The 22,774-nt window shown below is 48.5% G+C and overlaps 1 protein-coding gene across 2 annotated transcripts in view; it reads right to left on the bottom strand.

The window, feature by feature from the left end:
• Positions 1-19,771, bottom strand: part of TOX2 (TOX high mobility group box family member 2) — a 120,045-nt gene extending 100,274 nt beyond the window's left edge. The window contains exon 1 of one of the 2 annotated variants that reach the window (XM_074347312.1): positions 19,588-19,771. In XM_074347312.1, coding sequence (XP_074203413.1) covers positions 19,588-19,686 — 99 coding nt within the window. In that variant the 5' untranslated portion in view covers positions 19,687-19,771. Of the gene's footprint in view, positions 1-18,274; positions 18,630-19,587 lie in introns of those variants that run through there. The other variant, XM_010958724.3, reaches the window with a different exon arrangement.
• Positions 19,772-22,774: the final 3,003 nt, after the last annotated feature.

Below are 22,774 nucleotides of genomic sequence, written 5' to 3'. Positions count from 1 at the left end.
GGCGGCCTCTCTTGCTGCACCGAGAACCCAGAAGCACCAGGTGAGCAAGCCCCAGCTAGCCTGCTGGAGGACAAGGAGCTCTGGCAAGACCTGACCCAACCATCAGACCCCGGCCAGCAGCCTGCCAGCTGCCAGACACATAAGTGAGGCTCTCCTAGATCTCCCAGCCGCTAGCTGACCAGCCAACTGACCACAGATATAAGATAGAGCCCTGCAGAGACCAGCAAGCCCAGCCCAGAAAGCCCTCCAGCCAACTCACAGATTGTGAGTGAATAACATGGTGGTTGTTTTAAAGCACTAATTTGAGGTGGCTTGTTATGCAGCAAGAGATAACTGATACAAGGACTAACAGAAGGGCACTGGCCGTGACAGACTCACAGACAAACAGCGTGTGTCTGATCTACACAACATCAACTTGAGAACAACAAAAAGCTTCTTGGGAGGTGGAAAGCAGCTGGGGATTCCTGCGAACAGGTTTGGGTTCGGATCCCACTGTGATCACAGCCCAGTGACCTCTCCTCTGCAGCTTCAGCTCATGTGTAGAGCAGGGATGGCTTCTACTTCAAGGGTTGTTGTGCAGATTAAATAAATAACATAAATGAAATATCCAGCCCATGATGGATGCTAAATAAATGCCTGTTCTGTTCTCCCCTTCTCTGTATGGCCCCATCCTACCCTTCTTGGAGGTCCTTCCTAAATGCCTCCCTCCCCAGGAAGCCCTCCCTGAACACTGCAGGTCTCAGGGATCCTCCCTCTCTGTCCTCCTCTCCTCCCTCCCTCTCCTCTCTACCTCTCTCTCCCCCTCCCCCCTCCCATTTCTCTCTCTTTTCCCCCCTTTCCCCCTCTTCCCCAACCTTGGGCTCTGAAGTAAGAGTCGCCCCATCCTTTGCAGACCCCCCACTCATCCACCCATCCCCACCTCAGACTCCATCACAACCTAAGGATAGGGACCAAGGACCAATCATGATCAAAACCCTGTGAGGCTGCAGCACAAACAGTGCACAGAGAGCAGAAGTGCCTTACCCAAGGTCACACAGCAGAGTTCAAACAAGAGCCAAGATCCTGTCCCCCATCCATACCCCTCACGGTCATTGGCAAGCAAGGATACAATGTGGGTCCTGATGGGGTCACCCCTCAGACCTTCCTTTTTGGGTGGTGCCCCCCACTAGGGGCAGTGCAGGCCGTCCTCCTCGGCAGAGCTGCCCTCGGCTGATGGGAGAGAAGCACAGGAGGCACGATCCTCTCCCTCAGCCCTGAGGAAGCCCATGGCCAGTGACCAGCTGACATGGGGGTACAAAAGGCCACCCCCTACCTGGCCTCAGGGTGGGGCCAGCTCCACAGTATCACTCATGCTTCAGGGCTCCCCGTAGGATCAGGCGGAAGCAGGTCTCCCGTGAGACCATCTCCTTGCTCACCTCTGTCCCGCAGCTCCCACTCCCCTTCTCACAAGACCCCTCCGCACTGAATCTCTTTCACAAGAATCCTTTTCCAGGCTCTGCTGCTAGGGAGCTCAGCCTGACACAGAGGCGTCGCTTCTCAAACTGTGGTCCACTGAGCAGCAGCTCAGCATCCCCTGGACCTCGGGAGAAATGCTCAATCTCTGGCTCTTCCCAGATCTACTTAAACAGAATCTGCATTTTAACAAGATCCAGTGTGATTCCCATGCATGTTAAAATTTGAGAATCACTGGCTTAAGATAGGTAGTTATCCCGCAGTGGGGATCATCCAACCAGCACCTGGACAGGTATTAACCAAACTTGCCCATTTGTTGTGAAGGTCGTACAGCACATGTGTGTGTTATCCAACCCTGGCCATGGACTGTGGAGGTAAGCCAATCAGTGTAGACATAACCACCCCAACCACCAGCTGAGCCATCTCTGTGTTCCATGCTCTGGGTAGGTGTGAGCCCAGCATTACAAAGGTGGACACTCCATGCCCTTCTGGTTTGAGCTCCAGTCCCATACACCTTACTTGGTCACCAGAATTCTGTTTCTCTTCGATGCCCCAGGAACCATCTCAGTGTTTGCATTAGTCAGTCAAAGATTTGCCGTTTCAACCCCCTTCTTGAAGGGACACTAATCCCAACATCAGACAGCTCGGGAAGGCTCCCCAAGGGCACCTTTGGGGAAGATGCTGGAAAGAGGGAAGGTAAGATTCCCCAGGGCCCTGGAGGATGAAGGGCAGGGATCAAGCCCACTGAAGTCTCTGCCTTAGAAGCAGCAGCTCCTGGTCTGAGTCAGAAAGCACTCTTCAGAGGCCCCGCTCTAGCCTACCCCGGGGTGTGAGCCCCTCCGAGGGGATGCCCATGACCTTTGCTAAACTAAATGCAATAACCAAGTCCTATGTGCCGAGCGGACCCGAGGGCCAGCCCCAGGGGCGGCACTAATCCAGACGTGTGTTTGGACAGGAGGAACCCTGCAAAGCTCCGTCAACTCTGCCAGTTGCCTGAGGAGGGAAGCGGTTCACCTTTCGCTAATCGCCCTAATTCATTTTTTATTACTAACTTTCCTGTTTTCTATTTGCCATCTGATTGAAGATATTACCGAAGGCATTTAAACAGCATCAGACCATACCACAATAGCAAACATAACTCTTTTCATTGAAATCGGCATTAATATACATATAATTCCCGGATCACAAAGACCTCACAGTCCACGTGTGAGACCCGAAGTGAAGGCAGATTTGGCAAGAGGCATGGGTCCAACTGAAGGTTTTTTCAAAAGACAATCAGCCGTGCCAAGCGGGCACAATGAGACGGACGCTTTCTTGTGATGTTGGTGGACACGGATGATCCTTCGGCATGACACCCTGAATCATAAACCATAAAAACACTTGATCCTTTTGAGCTAGGAGTTCTACTCTGGCCAAAGTCAACAGCCTAGGTCTTATCCTCAACATCCTTCTCCATCACACCCCACATCCAACCCATCCCCAAATCTCATACGTCTACCTCCTAATGTCTCCCATATCCCTCCACTTCTCTCCATTTCTAGCCCTCACCAGTATAGTCCAAGCCAGAACTTTCCGCAATGATGGGAATGCTCCATATCTGCACTGCCCAATGGGGGATATCAGGCACTTGAAATATGGCGTGACTGAGGAACCACGTTTTTATTTTAATTTAAATTTAAATTGCCATGTGTAGCTAGTGGCTACTATACTGGAGAGTGCAGCCCCAAGGCAGCATCAATCCTCTCCCAAACCAGAGTAATCAGCTCCCAGCTGTCATCTTGCCCCCATCCTTGGCCCCATCCATTGTTTTCCCCATAAGACAGCCACAAAGATTCCTCTAAAATGTAGCACATCTCAACTCCCACCACCCTTGAGACAAAGTCCAAGTTCCTGGACATGGCGTGCGAGGCCCCATCTCCTGGGGACAGAGAGTACCTGCTGTTCTCAGGGAGATTACAGTGTTGCGGGTTCTGGAGAGGCAACCCATGAAGGCCTCCCAGAAGGGGTGGCACTTGGATAGAAACTTTAAAGACATGTAGGTAGGAGCCCACTAGGTAGGTGGAGAATGCCTAAACCAGAGGCACAGCAGTTAGAGCTGCTCTGAGAACTACATCCACGAGCCAACAGCAGAAAGTCAGTCCCGATGAAGCTGCTAACCCCGCGGTGAGGGTGGGACATAAGCATATAATGAGTAGGTAAATTACACATTGTGAGAAGGGAAAAGAAAAAGGTAAGGGGTTTCTGGGGGACTGGGGCAGAGGGGAGAGGTCTGCAGTACTGAATAGTAATGACAGATGGTGCCCAAATAAACACACTCTTGAGTCTGTGTGGAAGAATAGTAGCAGGTAATTTCCCCCATTTCTTAAGCTTTTTGGCAGGGAACAAAGTCTTCATAATTTACAGTTTAATAAGAAGAAAGGGGTGATAACTTTGTGAAAGAAGTCACCAAAAAGCCCTGCTTGCCCAACAGAAGTGTTCCCACAGACTAGAGAGATTCCCTTATCTCCGAAGGTCAGGCCGACTGTGCCCCAGTTACCCCAACCCAAGCAACTGGGAGTGACGCCTCCCTCCCGAAAAGGGCAAGGTCACCACCACCCGCAGGGAGTCGGGAAGTGGACAAAACAGGGGAGTGAGGTCTGCCAACGCCATCCTCAGAGAGTCAAGCAGTGATTAAAAACCCTAAGGGTTTCGAACATGAGCCCTCTTGCCTCCCATTTCAACTTTCTTCCTTGGGCCTGGCTGGAGGTGAGGGTGGCATGTCGTTACAATGGGAATCCACATTTATTAACATTTACAAGGCCCAGACACTGTGTCTCTCACATTTTTGTTTAATTCTCCCGGCAACAATGTACAAAGAAGACAAAGGAGGCCCAGAGACAGTGAGCAAATTGTTCTTCGAAAAACAGTGTGGGGTACGTTCCGGTGGCCATCTCTGGAAATTATAAATGCCACACTGATTCATTCATTCTTTCAGCAAATTTTTATTTATTTATTTGTATTGATTTATAGTCATTTTACAATGTTGTGTCAACTTCTGGTGTACAGCACAATTTTTCAGTCATATATTAATATACATATATTCGTTTTCATATTCTTTTTCACTGTGAGCTACTACAAGATCTTGAATATACTTCCCTGTGCTATAAAGTATAAACTTGTTTATCTGTTCTATACATATCTGTCAGTATCTACAAATCTCGAACTCCCAGTCTGTCCCCTCCCCTCTGGCAACCACAAGTTTGTATTCTATGTCTGTGAGTCTGTTTTTTCAGCAACTTTTTATTGAGCACCTACTACACAGTGGACACCACGCTAAGGTGCTGGGAACTCACTGATGAAGAAAACAAACATGGCTCCAAAAGTAGGAAAGCTTACTGTCCTCAAGATGGAACAGACAAATAATCTCATAGATGTATTATGCAAGGGGGAAAAATACACCAGAGGCTGCGAAAGAGAATAACAAGGTAACCGCACAGATTCGGGGGAACGGAGTCTGGGACAAGGTTGAGTATAAAGCTGAGACCTGCAGGATGAGCAGGAGCCAGTGCAGAATGAAGCCAAGAACATTCCAAATGGAACAGCATATGCAAAGGCCCTCAAGCAACATGGGGGAGGATGGTGTCTGGGAGAAAGCAAGCAGGCTGGGGTGGCTAAAGTGGAGTCAATGGAGGCTGGCTTTGCTCCCCACTGCATACCCAGCACGGAGCCTGAGGCCTCAGACAGAGCAGCTGGGAGTGAGGCTAGAAAAGCAGGCAGGGGCAAGATCGCACTAGGATATGTGGGCCAGAAAAAGCAACTGTTGTTACCTACACACTGGGGAAAGGTTTTAAGCAGAGGTCTGATTTTGGTTGGGAAGGGTTCACCAGGCCACAACAGAGACCCATGAGCGATTCTGCCCAGAGAAGTGACAGGATACAATTTACACATCAGAAAGAGCTCGATCGTGGCTGGGATGGTTCCTCAGAGCATCCTGATGTGTGACTTGTGGTCCCTGGATGGTGAACATCCCCCAAAGCTAAGCGTCCTCAGCTAGTATGTGGGAGGCAGCCACCATTCAGAAAAGCAAGACACAGCAGCAAGAGACAGGACACACTGACAGAGCATCAGACAGGCCCAAGGCTGTCGGCAGAGGGAAAAATGTCCTAGAGATGCTATAATGGGGCTGTGGCTTATTGTTAATGTGGAACCGTTAGGAAAACACAATTATGCCTTCACTGGCACTGTAAGACATAATCCAAGACAGAGTGCAAACATTCAGTGCTGCATCCGAAAGACAGGGACGACAACAGAAGAGCCACCAGAGGAGAGGCTTGCATTGCACAGGTGGGTGGCCAGGCCCTTCAGGTTTTAGCGTTTTTTTTTCTCTTTATCTCATTTTTTAATTAAAAATTAAAGTCAAAGTTTGGCTCTTAGGCATTCTTAGATTTGGAAAAGGAATTAAAATTAAGTATCCCAGATGCTTAAACACACATTACTATCTCATTTAATTCTAGCAACAGGTAATCACCATTAATTCCATTTTGTAGATGATGAAACTGACGCCCAGAGATAACAAGCAGCTTTCCAAATGCCCCTACTCCCTTCTCCAGCCTTATCTCTTGACACTCTGGGCCCCTTCTATGCTTTTGCACATGCTGTTCCATCTACCTGGAATGATCTTCCCTATCTTCTTCACCTGGCCAATTCACCTTCAAGCACAGACCAGGTGTCCTCTCCTCTGAGAAGCCTTCCCTGACTACCCTCAGCCTGGTCTGGTAGTCTCACATCCATTTGGAATTGTTTATTTTTGCCTGTCTCCCTAATATATTAGACTGTGGCTTCTCAAGGGCAAGGACCAGATCTTAATCCCCTGTTCATGTCTGGCATCTCCCTCCAAGCCTTGTGTACAACAGGCAGTGAATGTTCTTTGCATGGCTGAACAAATGGATGAGTAAATGAATTAACTCAAAGCCAGGACTTGATCCCAGGCCAGTATGACTCCAAAGCCTATCTCTTGGCCAGAGTTTGTGTGTGTGTCTTACACAGATCAATCAGAAAACGTGCACAAGCACAGGATATATTACAAAACAAGGCTTCATCCATCCCTGCAAAAGGGCTGCCAAAAAGCACCACCCCTCAGGAAAAAATCGGATGGCAAATATGGATAAAGGGTTAACCAAACCCTTTTCCTTCTTGCAAGAGCATTTCACCTTTGTTAACTGTCTAGCATAACTCCCCTGGAAACCTGATGAAGGTAGGACTATGTTACTAGGTAACTCTGCTTATGGTAAAAATGACCCCTGATGGGTAAGGTGCATCCACACTAGAAGGAACTATAAATAAATTATAAATAGCTGATAAAGAAGCCATACTTGAGGTCTTCCTGAGTACAGTGACTCTTGTAACTGACATGCCCCTTTCAGGGACCCTTGAAGTGAAGACTACAGAACTGCTACAAGAGACATGGGTCCTTTGGGACAAAGGCTTCCAAGTGGGGGTGGCTTCCAAACTCACCATTTGTGGGTCTCACTCCCTTGTACCTGAACGGAAAGCTGGGCAAGAGGACTGACAAGGAGCAGCGCTGCTGGCCGCCTCCGTGGGCTACTGCAGCGACTGCGGCTGGAACCACCCCCGGGGACGAGGACTGGATCATGTGCCCTGCTGGCAGCAATGGCTCCTGTCCCAAGTCCCTCAAGAAGACGGGTACCAAGGGTCACCTATGTGAGTCTGGCGAGTCTGAATGTTTAAGTAAACCTTAAAGAGTCCCAGTGGGAGCGTCAGTGAGAAAGAAGAAAACTGATTCAGGGGAGAGAAGAGGCCATCCCAACCAGAAACACCATTACACTTATTCTGAACACGAAAGCACCTTACACCTCTCATTTATAAAAAAAAAAAAAAAAGACAGAAAAAGCCGGGATGGTGCCTATGCTCTTGTCCTTTGGAGGGTCCAGATGACCTGAACACTCCTGGCACAGTAATGAGGGAGGGGATGACTTACTTAATCGCCCAGAGGCCGCACCACAAACCTGAGCACAAATGCGGTTTTGTGTGATAAGTGAAGCTCAGAGAGGTTAAGTAACAGGTCCAAAGTCACACAGCTTATAAGTGCCAGGATATGAACCTAGGTACTTCCGTAGAACTCAAAAGTCACATTTGAATCCACTGTCTGGTTTTGCATAAAAATTAACTTACAGCTCAGGCGGCTGTATAGGACAGAGAAAGCACGTAGGGTGGGATGGAGTAAAGGGGCCTTCTTAAATAATGTAGGTAGCACCCAATAGGCACTCATTAAATATCTGCAGAATAAATGAGCAACAAAAGGCCCAGGGCCCTTCTTCCACATTATCAAGTTCAGTTTAAGCCAAAACACAGCACAGTGGAACAATAAAATTTATGCATGAGATTGACCCTGGGTTATATGCTGAGTTGGATTAGTTTCCAACAGGTTTTTAAATCATTCCGGCAAATTAGGCCCAACTTCGAGATAAGCACGTTTTAATTAGCTGTAATGTGCAGGCATTCTATTACCACATGATGTTTGAAGTTGCAAACCGAGGCAGGAGGCCCAGCTGGGAACCTCCTGGCCCCCAGAACAGACAGTGCATCAACAGTAAAACCAAGGGGTGAGCTGACCCACTCTTGCATCCCTGCAGAGGGCGGGAGCTCCCGCTGGCACCGCGGAGGCTGCAGGAGAGAGGAGTGGGAGGGCATAGTCCAAACCCCAGCTCTGCCAATCAGCTTCTCTGCTGCCTTTTGTAACTCGACCCATTTGGGTCTCAGTCTCCTCACCTACACAATGGGCACACATGTGCCCAGCATCGTCCTTAAGAAGACTTAACGAGATGATATGAGTGAGCCTGACATGCAGTAAATGCTCAGGGAATAATTTGTGCTTATTTCTACCCTACTTTTCTCCATAAAATGGCACAAAATTTAGAAATAAAAATCAGTGAGAGGGGACTTTTTGTTCACGATGGTGGCGAGAACACATACTTTAACCTCTCCCTGATTCTAACCCCCCTAGAATGACAGAAAAAGATAGATACACACATAATTCATAATTCATATACACACATACAGACTCATAATTCAGAGAGACAGACAGATGAAAATGGAGTAAGTCCAAAGAAGCCCATAAGGAAACAAGAAAACCCATTGAGAGGGTGCTGGAAAGTAAGAAATCAGAGAGACAGACTGACAATGAAACCCATCTAAGCTGAGGCACCAGCACATCAACACAAGACCTTTGGAAGAGCTATTTTCCTGACAGCCCCAGAAAATCCCAAAACCCAGGCAGCAGGAGCCGGGAGCCCTGGGCAGAGGAGATGACGTGACCTTTGTGTTAGCCTATGGCCCTCAGAGAAGCTGCCTGTGGGTTTTGCCTCGAAGCTAAAGCCAGGGAGACAAACTCTCTAATTAAATGAGAACTCTGCCTCAGGGATTCCCCACTTACGGATGGGCATGATACAAGAATACACAGTGCACCAGGGCCCATGGGTAACTGCTGGCCTGTGAGAGAAACAGATGTCCCCAACCTCCAGGGAGCTTGTGCCACGCTCTAGCAGAAGTCTCCAGCTTCAGGTGTCCACCCGCAGACTGCACCTAAAATCAACATTCACACTGCCTGCCCACATGCTCATGGCTTTCACGGGTGCTGAGGAAACTCACAACTACAGAAGAGATCGATCTAGAGCCCTGTTCAGAAATAAAAGTCAGCCAAGAGTCACCAGGCATTTGTAGAAAATATCAACATAAAAGGGAAGCCAAAAAGTGAACAGAAGAGCTAACCAACAAGAAAACAGAGTTAATGCAGCAAACAAAAGAGAACTTTTTAAAAAAACTGAATTATCATCTTCAAAAAGATTCAACATATTCACATATCCATTAAAAAAAAAAAAAGAACAGGCTACTATGACATAAGAGCAATCAAGAAATAATACAGAATTCTGGGAAATGAAAAAGGGATTAAAGAAACAGAAACAACAAACGTATTAGAAGTGTTGACCTGAAGAACGGTTATGCCTGGAGATACACCCAGCACACTCCCCTCAGTGGTTAGTCCTGGGGAGTAGGGCTGAGAGGGCAGTGGCGAAAAGGAAAGAGAGTGAGGGGGCTTACTTTTCTCCTTTATATTCTACTCTATTTCTGTGGGGTTTTTTTTTTTTTTTACAGAGAACAAAAACAATTTTTTTTTAAAAAAAGAGAAAGAACAGAAAGACTGAAAATACAGAAGGAAATGACAGAAGAGTGAAGTGAAATTGGGAGTGAGTTAAGTGAGCAAAAGCTGTCCCACGATATCCTATGTCTACAAGTGACCCACTCATTGGCCTCTGAGCTTCCTGGTTGCTCAGAGAAGATCAAAGAATGGTGAAGGGACAGCCACGGATGCTGACCTGCACTGAGACCGGGGCAAGGCAGAGGCTCCTGAAGAATGTGACAGGACTCCAGTCCAAAGAGAAAGCCATGGTCCCCTGCCCAGAGGGGACTCCCTTGGGCATGGCCTCAGAAGTCAATCTAGAGTCCTCCCTGCCACACAAGGAAATGTGTGACATCTGAGCACAAGAACTCCGGAATCCTACCCAGGAATGTGTAAGAGAATCTCCTTGGGCCTCAGAAATTCCATTAATTGTCATTTTTCTCACTCGGACCTAAGAAGCAGTTATCCCCCAGCTCTCGCTCACATTGTGAACTAAAGAAGAATCCAGCAAGTGACTCAAAGTCTCTAAAAATCATCAACATGCTGCCCCTTGATTTCTTGGGAACCAGGAGGACGGTGAGTTCTCTCCCCAAGATGCAGCTTCCTGAAATGACACTGCAGTACTCACCTTTCTACCCTTTCATTCCCTACCTGCTGGGCTGACAGCTGTGTCAGCCACTCGGAACCGCTCCCTGCCCCACAGAACTCCCTGTGGGAACTGCCTGAAGCCAATGACCAGATGATGCAAGAATCAAAGGAAAAGGCAGCCCCCTCGCCTCAGTTTGGGACAAACTGGAGCCCGGCTCTCTGAGGGATGCTTCCATCATTAACTATATCCCAGGCCAGCACCTCCCTCTGCCAAATCATGCCTCCCCTACTCCCTTAGCGGTGCACTTCCTGAGAATGTTCCCCCAAATACACCATCTACAGGCAATTCTCCTTCTCAGAGTCTGTTTCCAAGGAGTCCAGGGTAAGATTCTCTCCAAGGTAAAGGAGACACTCCCCATGATCCATAGGGGGTCCTAAAGAAGGCAGGAGTCTCTGGGACAGGTGACCATGGCCAAGGTAGGGCTACATGCCCTAGGCCAGCAGTACATCCCTAGTGTCCTAGATCAAGGTGGGAAAATCCTCCTGTATCCTAGTCTAGAGCCTTGTTCTCTGAGTGTGCCTCCTAGACCAGCAGCACAGCATTATCAGCTTGCTGGCTGTGCACATTTTCAGCCCCTCCCCAGACCTACTGAATCAGAACTTCTGAGGGATGCTGCTAGCAATCTATGTTTTAACCACCCTCCAGGTGATTCTGTGGCACTGAAGTTTGAGAAGCAGAGCATTCCTGGCCAGTCCGGGGGAAATCAAACACATGTCATTAAACTTTCCCACAGCAGAATGTAAACTGGTACAGCCACTATGGAAAACAGTACAGAGGTTTCTCAAAAAACTAAAAATAAACCTAACTACCTCTCCTCCCCAAAAATTTTTTTTAAAAATTTCAAAAACTAAAAATAGAACTACCATATGATCCAGCAATCCTACTACTGGGCATATATCTGGAAAAGACAAAAACTCTAATTTGAAAAGATAAATGCACCCCAATGTTCATAGCAGCATTATTTACAATAGCCAAGACACAGAAGTAACCTAAATATCAATCAACAGATGAATGAATAAAGAAGATGTGGGAGATATATATATATCTAATGGAATATTACTCAGCCACAAAAAAGAATGAAATGTTGCCATTTGCAGCAACACAGATGGACCTAGAGAATATATACTAAGTGAAATAAGTCAGACAAAAAAAAATGTTATATAATATATCACTTTTACATGCAATCTAAAAAATAATACAAATTAATTTATTTACAAAACAGAAACAGACTCACAGAGTAGAAAACAAACTTATGGTTACCAAAGGAGAAAGCAGGAGAATAAATTAGGAACTTGGGATTCACAGATACACACGACTACATAAAAAAATAAATAAACAACAAGGATTTACTGTATAGCACAGCGAGCTGTATTCAGTATCTTATAATAACCTATAATGGAAAAGAATATGAAAAATATATATATAACTAAGTCACTTTGCTATACACCTGAAACTAACACAATATTGTAAATCAACTATGCTTCAGTAAAGAAGGAAATTAGATACCTACTTATGATAAACCCCAGTTCTATACAAGTGAAGAATATTTTGTAGGCATTTATAACATTAAACTTTACATAAAACAAAAAAAAACAAAACAAAAAAACTTTCCCACAGCAGAAGACCAAGAGACAGTTGCCGACAATGGTCTGAATCCAGCAACCTGAAACATTCCATACTCTGGACCATAATTGTGGCTCCAAGGCACCTTTCTACTTAAAACCCAACCTGCTGAAATGTGACACTATATAATGATCTTTGCCGGTGTCCTGCTCCCATGCAGTCAGGTCTCCCCGAATTAGGCTGAGAGTACCCTCAAACCATCTCCAAGCCACCTTGCGATGGCTGCTCCCTCTGCCTAGGACGTCTTCCCACCACTCTGCATGCCCCCCTAAGCAGCCCGCGCGGGTTTCCTGTAAGACTCTACCATGTGAAGCCTTCCCACACCTCTGGCACTGTCACTTCCCCAGACGATTATATATTTAATGATGACTCTGCATTTCGAGCCAATATATTAAGGATCCACACAGCCTTTCATCTAGGAAAGACAAGTTTCCTATTGCATCACTGAGCCTTCAGGACAGGGTTGAAACCCCTAGCACACAGTAGGCACTCAGTTAAACCTGCTGAACATTTGAGAAACCCAGCGGTAAACAGGTCATTACATACTGAGAAACCACAGCCTTGTTTCTCATTCTAGCAGGCACCAGAAATCGCAACTGCACAGTAGAAAGCTTAAGCATCAGGATAATTGATCAAAATGTATTAGCCCATGTTATACAACATGTTTTCACTAAGATATAAAATTACAATTTACCACAACTCATTAAGTTAATAATTACTTACCATATGTTTTTATTGCTGCTCCCAAACCATGCTGAAAAATCACTACATAGGTTTTTGGCTCATGTCAACATGATGACTCTCAACCACGTGGATACAGGATTTACTGACAGGGAGACATAGGACTAAAATAAGGGACAGAAAACATGAGCCCCAGTACTCTGCCACTCTCATCACCACCATCTTCTAGTTTACCTGCACCCCACTTTCTAGATCAGTAGTTCTCAAACAGGGATGATTTTGCTCCCGCCCCACCAGAAACACCTGGCCAAGTCTGGAAACATTTTTGATTGTCCTGACTAGAGAGGGGGCATCTGGCTGGTAGAGGCCAGGGAAGCCGTACACATCCTATAATGTGTGGAACAACCCCCACAACACGGAATTATCAGGCCCAAAATGCCAGCATTGCTGAGGCTGGGAAACACTGCTCTAGATTAAAGGGAACTACGGCATTACTGTCTTCTTGTACCAGTGAGAAAACTGAGACTTGGAGCGGTTAAATGACGTGCACAAGGTCACCAGCCCATGCGGGTGACTGGTGCAGCTGCATTGTGAGAATCAGTCTTCCCTGCCTCCCAAACTCCTCTTCCATCCCACAGATTCAAGAAGGAAACAGAAAGTCGCAGAGGAAGTGAACAGCTCCCTGTCATTCCAAAATGCTGAGCAGAGACCTCTTAAATCAGAGGCCCAGAAAAACCAGATCCAGAGACCAAAGCATAGAAATGTCTGATGAAGACCGTTTCCCCAGCAGCTCGAGCTGAAACTAGACTCCTCTTGCATTTTTAACTTTCACTTGTGCTACTCTTTGTGAATAGAAACGAAAGCATTTCCTGCTGGGCTGAGTGCCTTACATGCAGGATTTCCAACCCTCATGACAACTCCACGGGGAGAGGTGTTGATGTGCCCATTTTCCAGAAGAGGAGGCTGAGGCACGGGGAGGTGAAATAACTTGTGGCCACTGAGGCTGGTAAGGTAACGGTCAAACTCAAGTCTGCTGGGCTCCAAAATTTACACTGCGTTCATAACTGAGACCAGCTCTGGGAAATCAGGGAAGCAAAATAAATGCCCTACAGAGTCATTCCAGGACTGGCAGCCACGCTGCAGGGTCATCCTTGGCAAGAGGGTGAGGCTCTTTCCAGCTTACTGGCTGCTTTCCATGCTGGGCTCTGTCCCTTGGGCCTACTCAGAGCTCTTCTAGGAACGTCAGGTCCGCCAAAAGACTCTTGGCCCCTGCCCTGCCCTGGACACAATGTGCTCACCACAAAATCTTCAGATTATAAAAGCCAAATAGATGTTAAATTCCTCAAGCCACAGGGAACAACAGGCCAGCCCTGAATTCATTCATTCAGCAAATATTTACTGAGCAATTACGTGCCAGTCCAGCTCTGGAAATACAAAGGTAGACATGGAGGCTCCTACCCTCTGCAGCATACAAGGGCCCATATCCTCAAAAAGCATCATCCTCATCCTTGCCGGTGCACCATCCTCTACAGTTAGAAAGGACACACCCAGCCTTTATTTCATTGAATTTACACACCACAGCTCCCCATCTCACAAGCCTAATGGTCACTAATTTCCTTTCTGTTTGCACAGAGGGAAACAGAGGCCCAGAGAAGGGCACTGTCATGCTCAATGTCATCCAGCAGGCTGGGGGTGGTTGTGCCAGGCCTCAGCTGCCACTCCTGATAAGGTAGAGAAGTGTGGTCCTTGAAGAGAGCTATAGGGAACACCTTTAGATAGAAAGTGAAAAAGAGCTTCCTAACAGAGACACAGCATTCTTCCTGAGCTCCCCCCAGGACCAGCTCCAGGTTCACCTGGCCCAGGGCTCCCTCCCCAGAACTCACCAACAGCCACCTGGGCCCCAGCAGAAAGATGCTGTGGGGACCTCACCTACCAGAGATGCTGAGCGGGCCTCTCATATCCCAAATCTGGGGGAGGTGGGAACAGCAACTCCCACTTCATGGATTTTTGTCACAAGGAGCCTCCAATCATTCACGAACCAAGCTTGTCTAGATCCCATCCAGGGGCAAGAGGCTGTGCCCAGAGCTGTGTGGGTGGAGGGTTGAATCAGTCACCCATCAGAACAATTTCCTGAGTAATTATAGGTCAGGCACGATGCCAGGTGCTGGGCATGGTTCCTGCCTGGTGGGAGCCCACAAAAACCTGTATACAAACAACCAAACCACTGCTACACAATGTGTGGTCTCTGGAGCAGCAGCGGCACGACTGGGAGCTCATCAGACATGCAAAGCCTCAGACCCCAGTGCAAACCAGCTGAATCAGAATCTCGGGTACGGGAAGGGGTACCCAGGAATCTGTTTTTCAAATCTTGCCAGATGATTCCTAATGTATATATGAAATTGAGAACTACTGGTCTAGGCCACAAGGCCTTCCCCAACCTCCCTACTTAAACTGCAAACCAGCCCCTGGACTTGACACCACAACCTTCTTCCCAGCTTCAATTTTCTCTGTAGTACTGGCATCAATCAAAATACCATATATATATGGTATCATATGTATATGATACATATATGGTATCATAATATGTATGATATATATACCACATATATATGATATATATCTCATATATATACCATATATGTATGATATATGTATCACCCATCTATTTATGACTTCCCTTGCTGATATGTAAGCTCCAGAGTCACTTTGCTTCACTGCTATAGCATCAGTTGCCTAGCACAGTGCCTAGCACAAGAAGGTGACTGTCCTCTTTTATTTGTTGATTGAACGATGGATGGCAGAACATGCCAAAACCCATGAAGCACTCATGCCTGGGGGGAACCTGGAGGAAGAGAGAAGGTTGCTGGCCATGGAGCCCTGCATAGAAAAAGTGGTACCCAGGTTGGCCTTGAAGGACATTTGGAAGGGATGAAGGATACTTGGAACACAGAGTTGCTAAGCCTATTACTGGAATAGGTCCCAGATGGCTAATACCATTGCTGTCTAATTAGTAGCTGGTATGTGCCAAGATCTGTCCTAGCCTATGTCACCTCACTTAACTCTCTGGAACCTCAGAGGTGGTCAGTGTCATCCTCAAGAGAACACTGAAACTCAGACATATTAAATAATTGCCCCACCCACAGAAAGACTTGTATACAAATGTTCACAGCAGCTTTATTTATAATAGTCCCAACCTGGAAACAAACCCAAATGTCCACTGGTAGGTGAACAGATAAACCAATTGTGCTATATTCATACAATATAATGTTACTAAGCAATATACTAGAACAAACTATGGATATGTACAACATGGTTAAATCTTAAGGACACTTCATTGAGCAAAATGAGTCCAGATGCAAAACTGTATATGCTTCACACGATGTTCTAGAACTTAAATTGACTTAATACACTTAAATTGAACTTAAATAAAGCATTGACAGTAGAAATCAGATAAGTAGTTTCCTCTAGGGGTAGGGAGTGTTGACTGGAAAGGAGCATGAGAGAACTTTCTGGGGATAGAGAGTTCTTTATCTGGATTGGGATAGTGGTTACATGGGTGTTCTTATTTGTCAAAACTCATGGAACTGTACACTTAAAATTCGCATTTCATTGTATGTAAATCAGATCTCAGTAAAAAAAAAAAAAAAGTGCTAAAAATCATTTGCCCTAGGTCACAAAGCCACAACTGGACCCAGATTTGCCCAATTCCAATGGCCAGCTTCCACCAGTCTGCCACAGTTGAGTGGGGAGCCTAGGCAATGACCTCAGCCTGACAAAGCACCTTGCCAAAACTCGAAGGAAAGGACTGTATAGTTACCCCAGGAAGGATGTCATGACTTCCAACCCCTAAACCACAAGACTTGTGGGGAGGCCAGACGAGTGTCAAGCTGGGAGTCAGTGAGCTTGTGTTTAGGCCTCAGCTGTGCTCTTCACCTGCTCTGGAATCTACGAGTATATCACTCCATGACTCAGTTTCCCCTGGTGTGAAGGAAGGGGGGATCAATGGTTCCCAGCAGGGGGCCACGGGCCCTGGGGGCTACAGGGCCACAAACCCCTATGCTCACCAGGCATTGTTACTACACGAACTAAGTCATGTGCCTGCTTCATAACTTGTAAGCTATTTTTCAAATGCATGCTAATATTATTGTGATTACTAAAATAAGCATCTATTTCAAAGCAAAAAGGAAACCACAGCAGCTTTTTGCCATTGTGTATTTTTTTCAAACAAAAGATACCAAAAGAGCAGCCACTGCTCATGACTTTGGTTTAAAAAGGCTGGAATCTCTGTGTTAGAAGATTGCTAAGGGGACAGTCACCAAGGGAACGGTCGCCAAGGGCCCTTCCAGGTCAACTGCCCCACGGTTGTCCAACATCACTTGGCAAATGCTTGCCCTTGTATTTCTCAGGTCTGGGTCCCTGTGGGAGCAAGTCTCTTGTCTGGACTCCAGGCACCAAGCCCCCAGAGTGCAGGCTGTGTCCTGGCTCTGCAGCTCAGTCTACAGACCCCAAGTGTGGTCATGGCTGTACCTTGGGCCTGTTTCCCCTCTAGTTCTGATAGTGACCAGCTGTAAGTATCGAGCCAGGCCATTTCCCTCCTCATCCCTCAACATCACCTTCCTGGCACAATATGCCCCACCTCCCAATCGCCAGCGCTGAAGGTAAATGCCCACTTCTGATCTGCTACCAACAAGCTTCTGACCTACCCCTGACTGAGCCAAGTGACTTCCCTGACTCACCCTGCCATGAGGCTGAAGGATTGAGAAGCAGGTCTCACATCCAAGTGCAAGGTGAGATCTTGGGGCTTTCACCTCTTCTAGTGGCTCAGCTGCCACCCTCCTCCTCTTCCTGGACACACCCTCTGCTCTGGGCCAGGGATTCCAGATCACAGACAGAAACTAGAATCATCAGCTTCTCGTTCCCTGATAGGTGTCCTCCCACCAGCACTTCACACTGGTTCTTGGTGCTGAGTCAGAGCTTTATAGCGTATCAGAATAAAGTAGGGGCTTCAGCTGGGTGCCCCCACCCAAAGGCCCCCTTATGAGACCACCACTCCAGTTTACAGAAACACCACCCACAAAAGGAACACTCCAAGCTAGCAGCACCTACCCAACCAGGCTTTGAGGCACAAATCCCCAGTGTCACCCATGCCCCCAAACCAGAGGCTAGAGCCTTGCCAACTTCTTGTTTTAAAAAATAACAAAGCCAAGGGCAGCAGACAGACCAGCTGCCCCTACACCCAACCATCTTCTTCCTGAAGACTCCACTTGCTACTTCTAATCAATTTTCTCTCCATCTGATGGAAGCAGCCCAAGACCTGGCCTTCTCTTGAAGACACCATCCCCCTCTTCGGCTTCTAACTTTGCTGGTCACAGGACAAAAGATAATCTCTCCATCCTCCTGGAGACCTCACTTGCCGCCCATCCCAGCTCCACGCCGCCCCAGGCCCTGTGACCCCGGACCCCACCCCATGCCCCGGACGAACTGAGGAAGGCTTTGCCCCCAGACTCCAGAAGCCACTCCCCAAGGCCTGAGGACGTACTCAGCGAGGCCCAACATGGGCGGGCGGCCCCTGGTTCCGCGCAGGGATGCCCCTCCCCACAGCATCCCCGCAGCAAGAGGCTTAGTTTAAAACCTGGAGGGTGCGGTTGAGATCCCGGGAGGGCCGCGGATCCAGCCACCCGACGCGCACTCACCACGCAGCGCCACCAAGCCCGCACGTCTGCGCCACGGCCACGGGGAAACCCGCGCGCACCGTTCAATCCGGGCTCCGAGTGACGAAAAGCCGCGCTCGGCTCCGGCCGGCCAGGGACCGACGCACCGACCCGCGGACTCAAGGACCGTCCTGCTTCCTAACTAAGTTTGAAAGTTTCCACCAGGGCTAGGGAAGGGACGCGGACTGCGCCGCTGCACCTCAGGGTCCCGGGCTGGGCTCCGCGCGGGGAGCGGGGTCGGACGCCGCCCGCCCGGGCTTCCAGGCGCTGAGCTCGCATCGCGCCGGGCACAGCGCGGCGGGGACCTGGCTGAGGGTGGGGGCGGCGATCTCGAGAAAGAGGGGAGTGTCCTCCACCGCAGCCCCAGCCTGGAGGGGCGCCCGCTCGCCGTTCGTGGGGGGGGGGGGGGGACAGACCTCGATGGGCCACTGCCAACTCAGAATCCAAGGCCCCACCAGGCAGTGAAGGCCGATTAGTAAATGGACCAATTAGTGCGCAGCGGCGCCAAGAAGTTAAAACCCCGACGCGAGTGTGGACGACCGAGGTGGGGGAGGGTTGGCGTGGGGGCTGCGGCTGCCCCGGGGTGTGACCACTAGTGACTCTGTGACGGTCAGGGAGATTAGTATGTTTGAGGTTCGCCGTCCATGGGGTGGCTGTGTGTGACAGTGTGCAACTGTGTGTCACTGGGAATGCGAGTGACTGTCGGAGTGAATTCTTTGTGTGCCTGTCCCCAGTTGTGACTGCGTGTGACAGCAGAGAGGAGCATAGAACGGGGTGTGTGGCATCGTAGTGTGGGAATGGGTGACTCGTATGTGGCGGTGTGACAGTGCAGATGGGTGTGACTGAGTGTGGTTGTGTATAAATGACTGGAGACTTGTGTGGGACGGTAGTGTAAGTAGGTGCATGGCTGTCTATGTGTGACAGTGGGTCACTGTGTGTCGGCTTAGGAATGAATGCGCTGCTGTCAGGGGGACATGGGTGAGTGTGTGTCACCGAGACATCGTGTGAATGACTGTCGGGGTGACTTCTGCCCGTGATCCCAACAACTCCTGGGCGTGAGTGTCACTGCCAGGGCATCGGCGTGAGTGTCGTGCCCGTCGGCGGGACTGATGGGTGCGTGTCCCCGCGCGTCGGCACTGCCATCATCTCCCCGCGTGTGTCCCCGAGAGCGCCCGCGTCCCGAGCCGCCGGGTGACTACTGCCCGCGCTCCAGCCCGGGACGCTCTGGCGCGGCGCGGGGTCCGAAGGCGCGGGCAGGCCCCGCTCGCCCGGGCCCCCACCCCGCCCCCGCCTACCTTGCCGCAGTGGTAATAGTCCAGGGGCGCCAAGCCGGCCGGCTCGGCCCCGGGCCGCGCGCCTACCGCGGGCGCCGAGGGGTACAGGCGGACGTCCATGGCGGGCGCGGCGGCGGCGGCGGCGGCTCCCGCGGGCAGTGCCTGGGCGGGCGGCGGGTGGGAGCCAGTGTGCGAGCGGGTGTGCGAGCGCGGGGGGCGGGCCGGGGGCGGTGCCCGGCGGAGCGCCCCGCCCCCGGCCGCCAGCCCGCCCGCGCGCGCTATTGTTCCGGCCTCGGGCGCCGCGGAGGGCCCAGGGCCCGGGCCCAGGGGGCGAGGTCCCTCCCGCGGTCCGCCTGTCTCTCCGCCCCCCTGGGGGTCCAAGAGGGTTGCGTTCCTGTCCCTTTCCCGTCCCGCCTTCCACCACCAAGGGTGAGGGGAGGGAGAAGCCGGTAAGACACCCCTCCCCAGAAGTGGGACACCCTCGACCTCCTAGATATTTAGGGCGTTGCTGAACCCCACGCGGCGTCTGGCAGAGGGGAAGGAACACTCGGATATGAGTGCTGCCTTACCCGGGGGCCGCGGCCCTGACCCTGAGGCTGATCCTCGGATTTCCTCCATCCGTGTTCCACTGATCTGAGTCACTGTGAGAATGGCCCTGGGGGATTGCTGCTTAAACTCTCACTTTATATATGAAGAAACCGAGGCAAGGACTTGTGGCATCGGTAATGGAGTGGGCTTCGCTGCCCGCAGAGGATCCAGGACGGAAGTCACCAGAGAAGGCAAAAGGATCCTGCCCTCTTTAGTGATAAGGAGAGGAAGGACCATTGAAATGGCCTAGAAAGTGAAGTTCTGGGGAAGGGTCCAGAATCTGACACACACACACACACCACAACCACCACCACCACCACCACCACCACCACCACCACCACCACCACCACCACCACGGTCTCCTGGAGCAAGAGAAGAACGGAAATGGGTGCCTCCCACGGTGGGACAGAGAGGTGACTGACACCGGGTCCCTCTCCCACAAAAGAAGCCCCCGAGCTCCTCACAACACCTGCTAGCAGCTGGCCTGCAGCTCTTCCCCTTCTTTTCTAAGAACTAAGTCTCTACTCCCTTACCTCCCACTGACTGGGCCACCACACTGCCCTCTGTTTCCTGGTTCTGGCACACTGGGGATGCCTGGCTCGGAAGGGCCAGGAGGCCAGGAGGCAGAAGTGGGTCAGGATGGGGTTCGTGGGTGGCAGCAGGACACGGGATGCTATTTGGACAAAAGGGAGTGAGCCAGTTGCCAGCTTGGAACTTAGCTCCTAACTGCTCCTTGGGCTTTGCTGGTCCTGGCTTCAAGCTAAGACCACAATTTGTGACCATAAAGATCCCCTAATGTAAGATAGGTGTGGGAAACAGGCTTTTGCTAAAAGTTTGGGAACAACAGAAGGAAATTACAGCTCAGAAAGGAAAGAACTTCTAACTGAATTTCAGCAGTCATTGTTTCTAGAATTCAGTGCCGTATCTCATTAGAAGGAATTTCCTTCTGGCCCGTCTCCCTTTTTCCATCTGCACATCCAACTGATCCAGCAGTATTTATTGAGAAGATCACCTTTCCCCCCACTTTGCTGCAGTGTTAACTTTGTCATAAATCAAGTAGTCCGTATGTACATGGGACAGTTTCTGAATTTTCTAGTGTGTTCCATTAGCCTATTTTTCTCTCCTGGTGCCTTATCTCACTGACTAAATTTCTATTGCATTATGATAAGTCTTAATGTCCTCTCAAATGAGGCTACTGACTGTATCTTTAAGATTGTCTTGACTATTCTTGACATTTGTACTTCCATAGAAATTTTAAAATCAGATTGTCCGTTTAAACACACACACACACACACACACACACACACACTTCTGCTGAGATTTTAGTTGCTATCACATTGAATCTTTAAATCAATTTGGGTAAAATTAACATTTTCAATGTTAAGGCTTCCTATCCATAAACATAGTATGTCCCTTCATTTATTTAGGTAGTTGTTTTTTTTTTTTTAAGTTCTTTCAGCAACATGTTGTAATTTCCTATGTAGAGAACTTGCACATCTTTTATTAGATTTACTCTTGGATATTTTATGTTTTTGATGCTATTATCAATGGTTTCTTTATATGTGTATTTTTTTTTTCTGTTTGTTACCAGTACACTATGGTGGTTTTAAAACAAGTCAATAAATTATTTGACATTCTCCCAAGGGGTGGAGTCTAATAGCATTCACCTTAAAAAGGGTTGGTCTCAGTGAATGGTTTTTAACAAACAGAATGTGGCAGAATGTGTGCTGTGTGGCTTCTGAGTCTAGGTGATGAAAGTTGAAATATCTTTTGCCTGGCTCCCTCTCTTGGGACATTTGTCTTTGGAACCCTAAGCCACTATGTAAGAAGTCCTGGGCTGCTGTGCTTTGAAGAAGTCTGAAATAACCCTCACAGAGAATCCATATGCAGAGACTTAAAAAAGAGTGGAAAATGACTAGCCAGTCCCCTGCTGTTCCAGCTCCATCTACTGCCTGACTGTAACCACATGAAAAACCTTGAAATATCCAGCTGAGCCCTTCCTGAATCCAAAATGCACAGAAACCAGGAGAGATAATAAATGGTTATTGTTATTTTAAACCATGAAGTTTTGGAATGATTTGTTACTTGGCAATATATATCTAGAATGTGTAAAAAAGTGGATTTTGTATAATGCCCTTTGATCCAGTGATACTGCCAAACTCATTTATTCTAATAATTTATCTGTAGATTGTTTAAAATAAAGATACTATATTCTATTTCATCTGTAAAAATGAAAGTTTTAGTTTTTCCTTTCCAATCCTTAAACATTTTGTTTATTTTTCTTGCCCTGTTGCACTGGCTAGTGTTGCCAGTATATGTTGGAAAGAAGTAATAATAGAAGGCAGCCTTGTCTCATTCTCAATATCAAAAGGAAAGCTATCAATATTTCACTATCCACTATAGTGCCAGCTGAAGGTTTTTTGCTTTCTTCTTTGTTTAATTTCATTTTGTCTTTTGTAGATCCCTCTGCTGTGGGTTGAGGTCAATCTTCACAGCAATCCTCTGGATCAGGAAATAAGACTGCTGTGGCCATTTTACAGATGAGAAGTATGAGGCCCAGGGAGGAATCCTCAACATCACAGTGTAAATAATAGGACTAATCAGCATTATCTAAGTCTGG

This window comes from Camelus bactrianus, chromosome 19 (genome assembly GCF_048773025.1).
Source record: "Camelus bactrianus isolate YW-2024 breed Bactrian camel chromosome 19, ASM4877302v1, whole genome shotgun sequence".
Taxonomy (NCBI): Eukaryota; Metazoa; Chordata; class Mammalia; order Artiodactyla; family Camelidae; genus Camelus; species Camelus bactrianus.
Note: the sequence above shows the minus strand (reverse complement) of the source record. Positions and strands in the feature narration are given on the sequence as shown.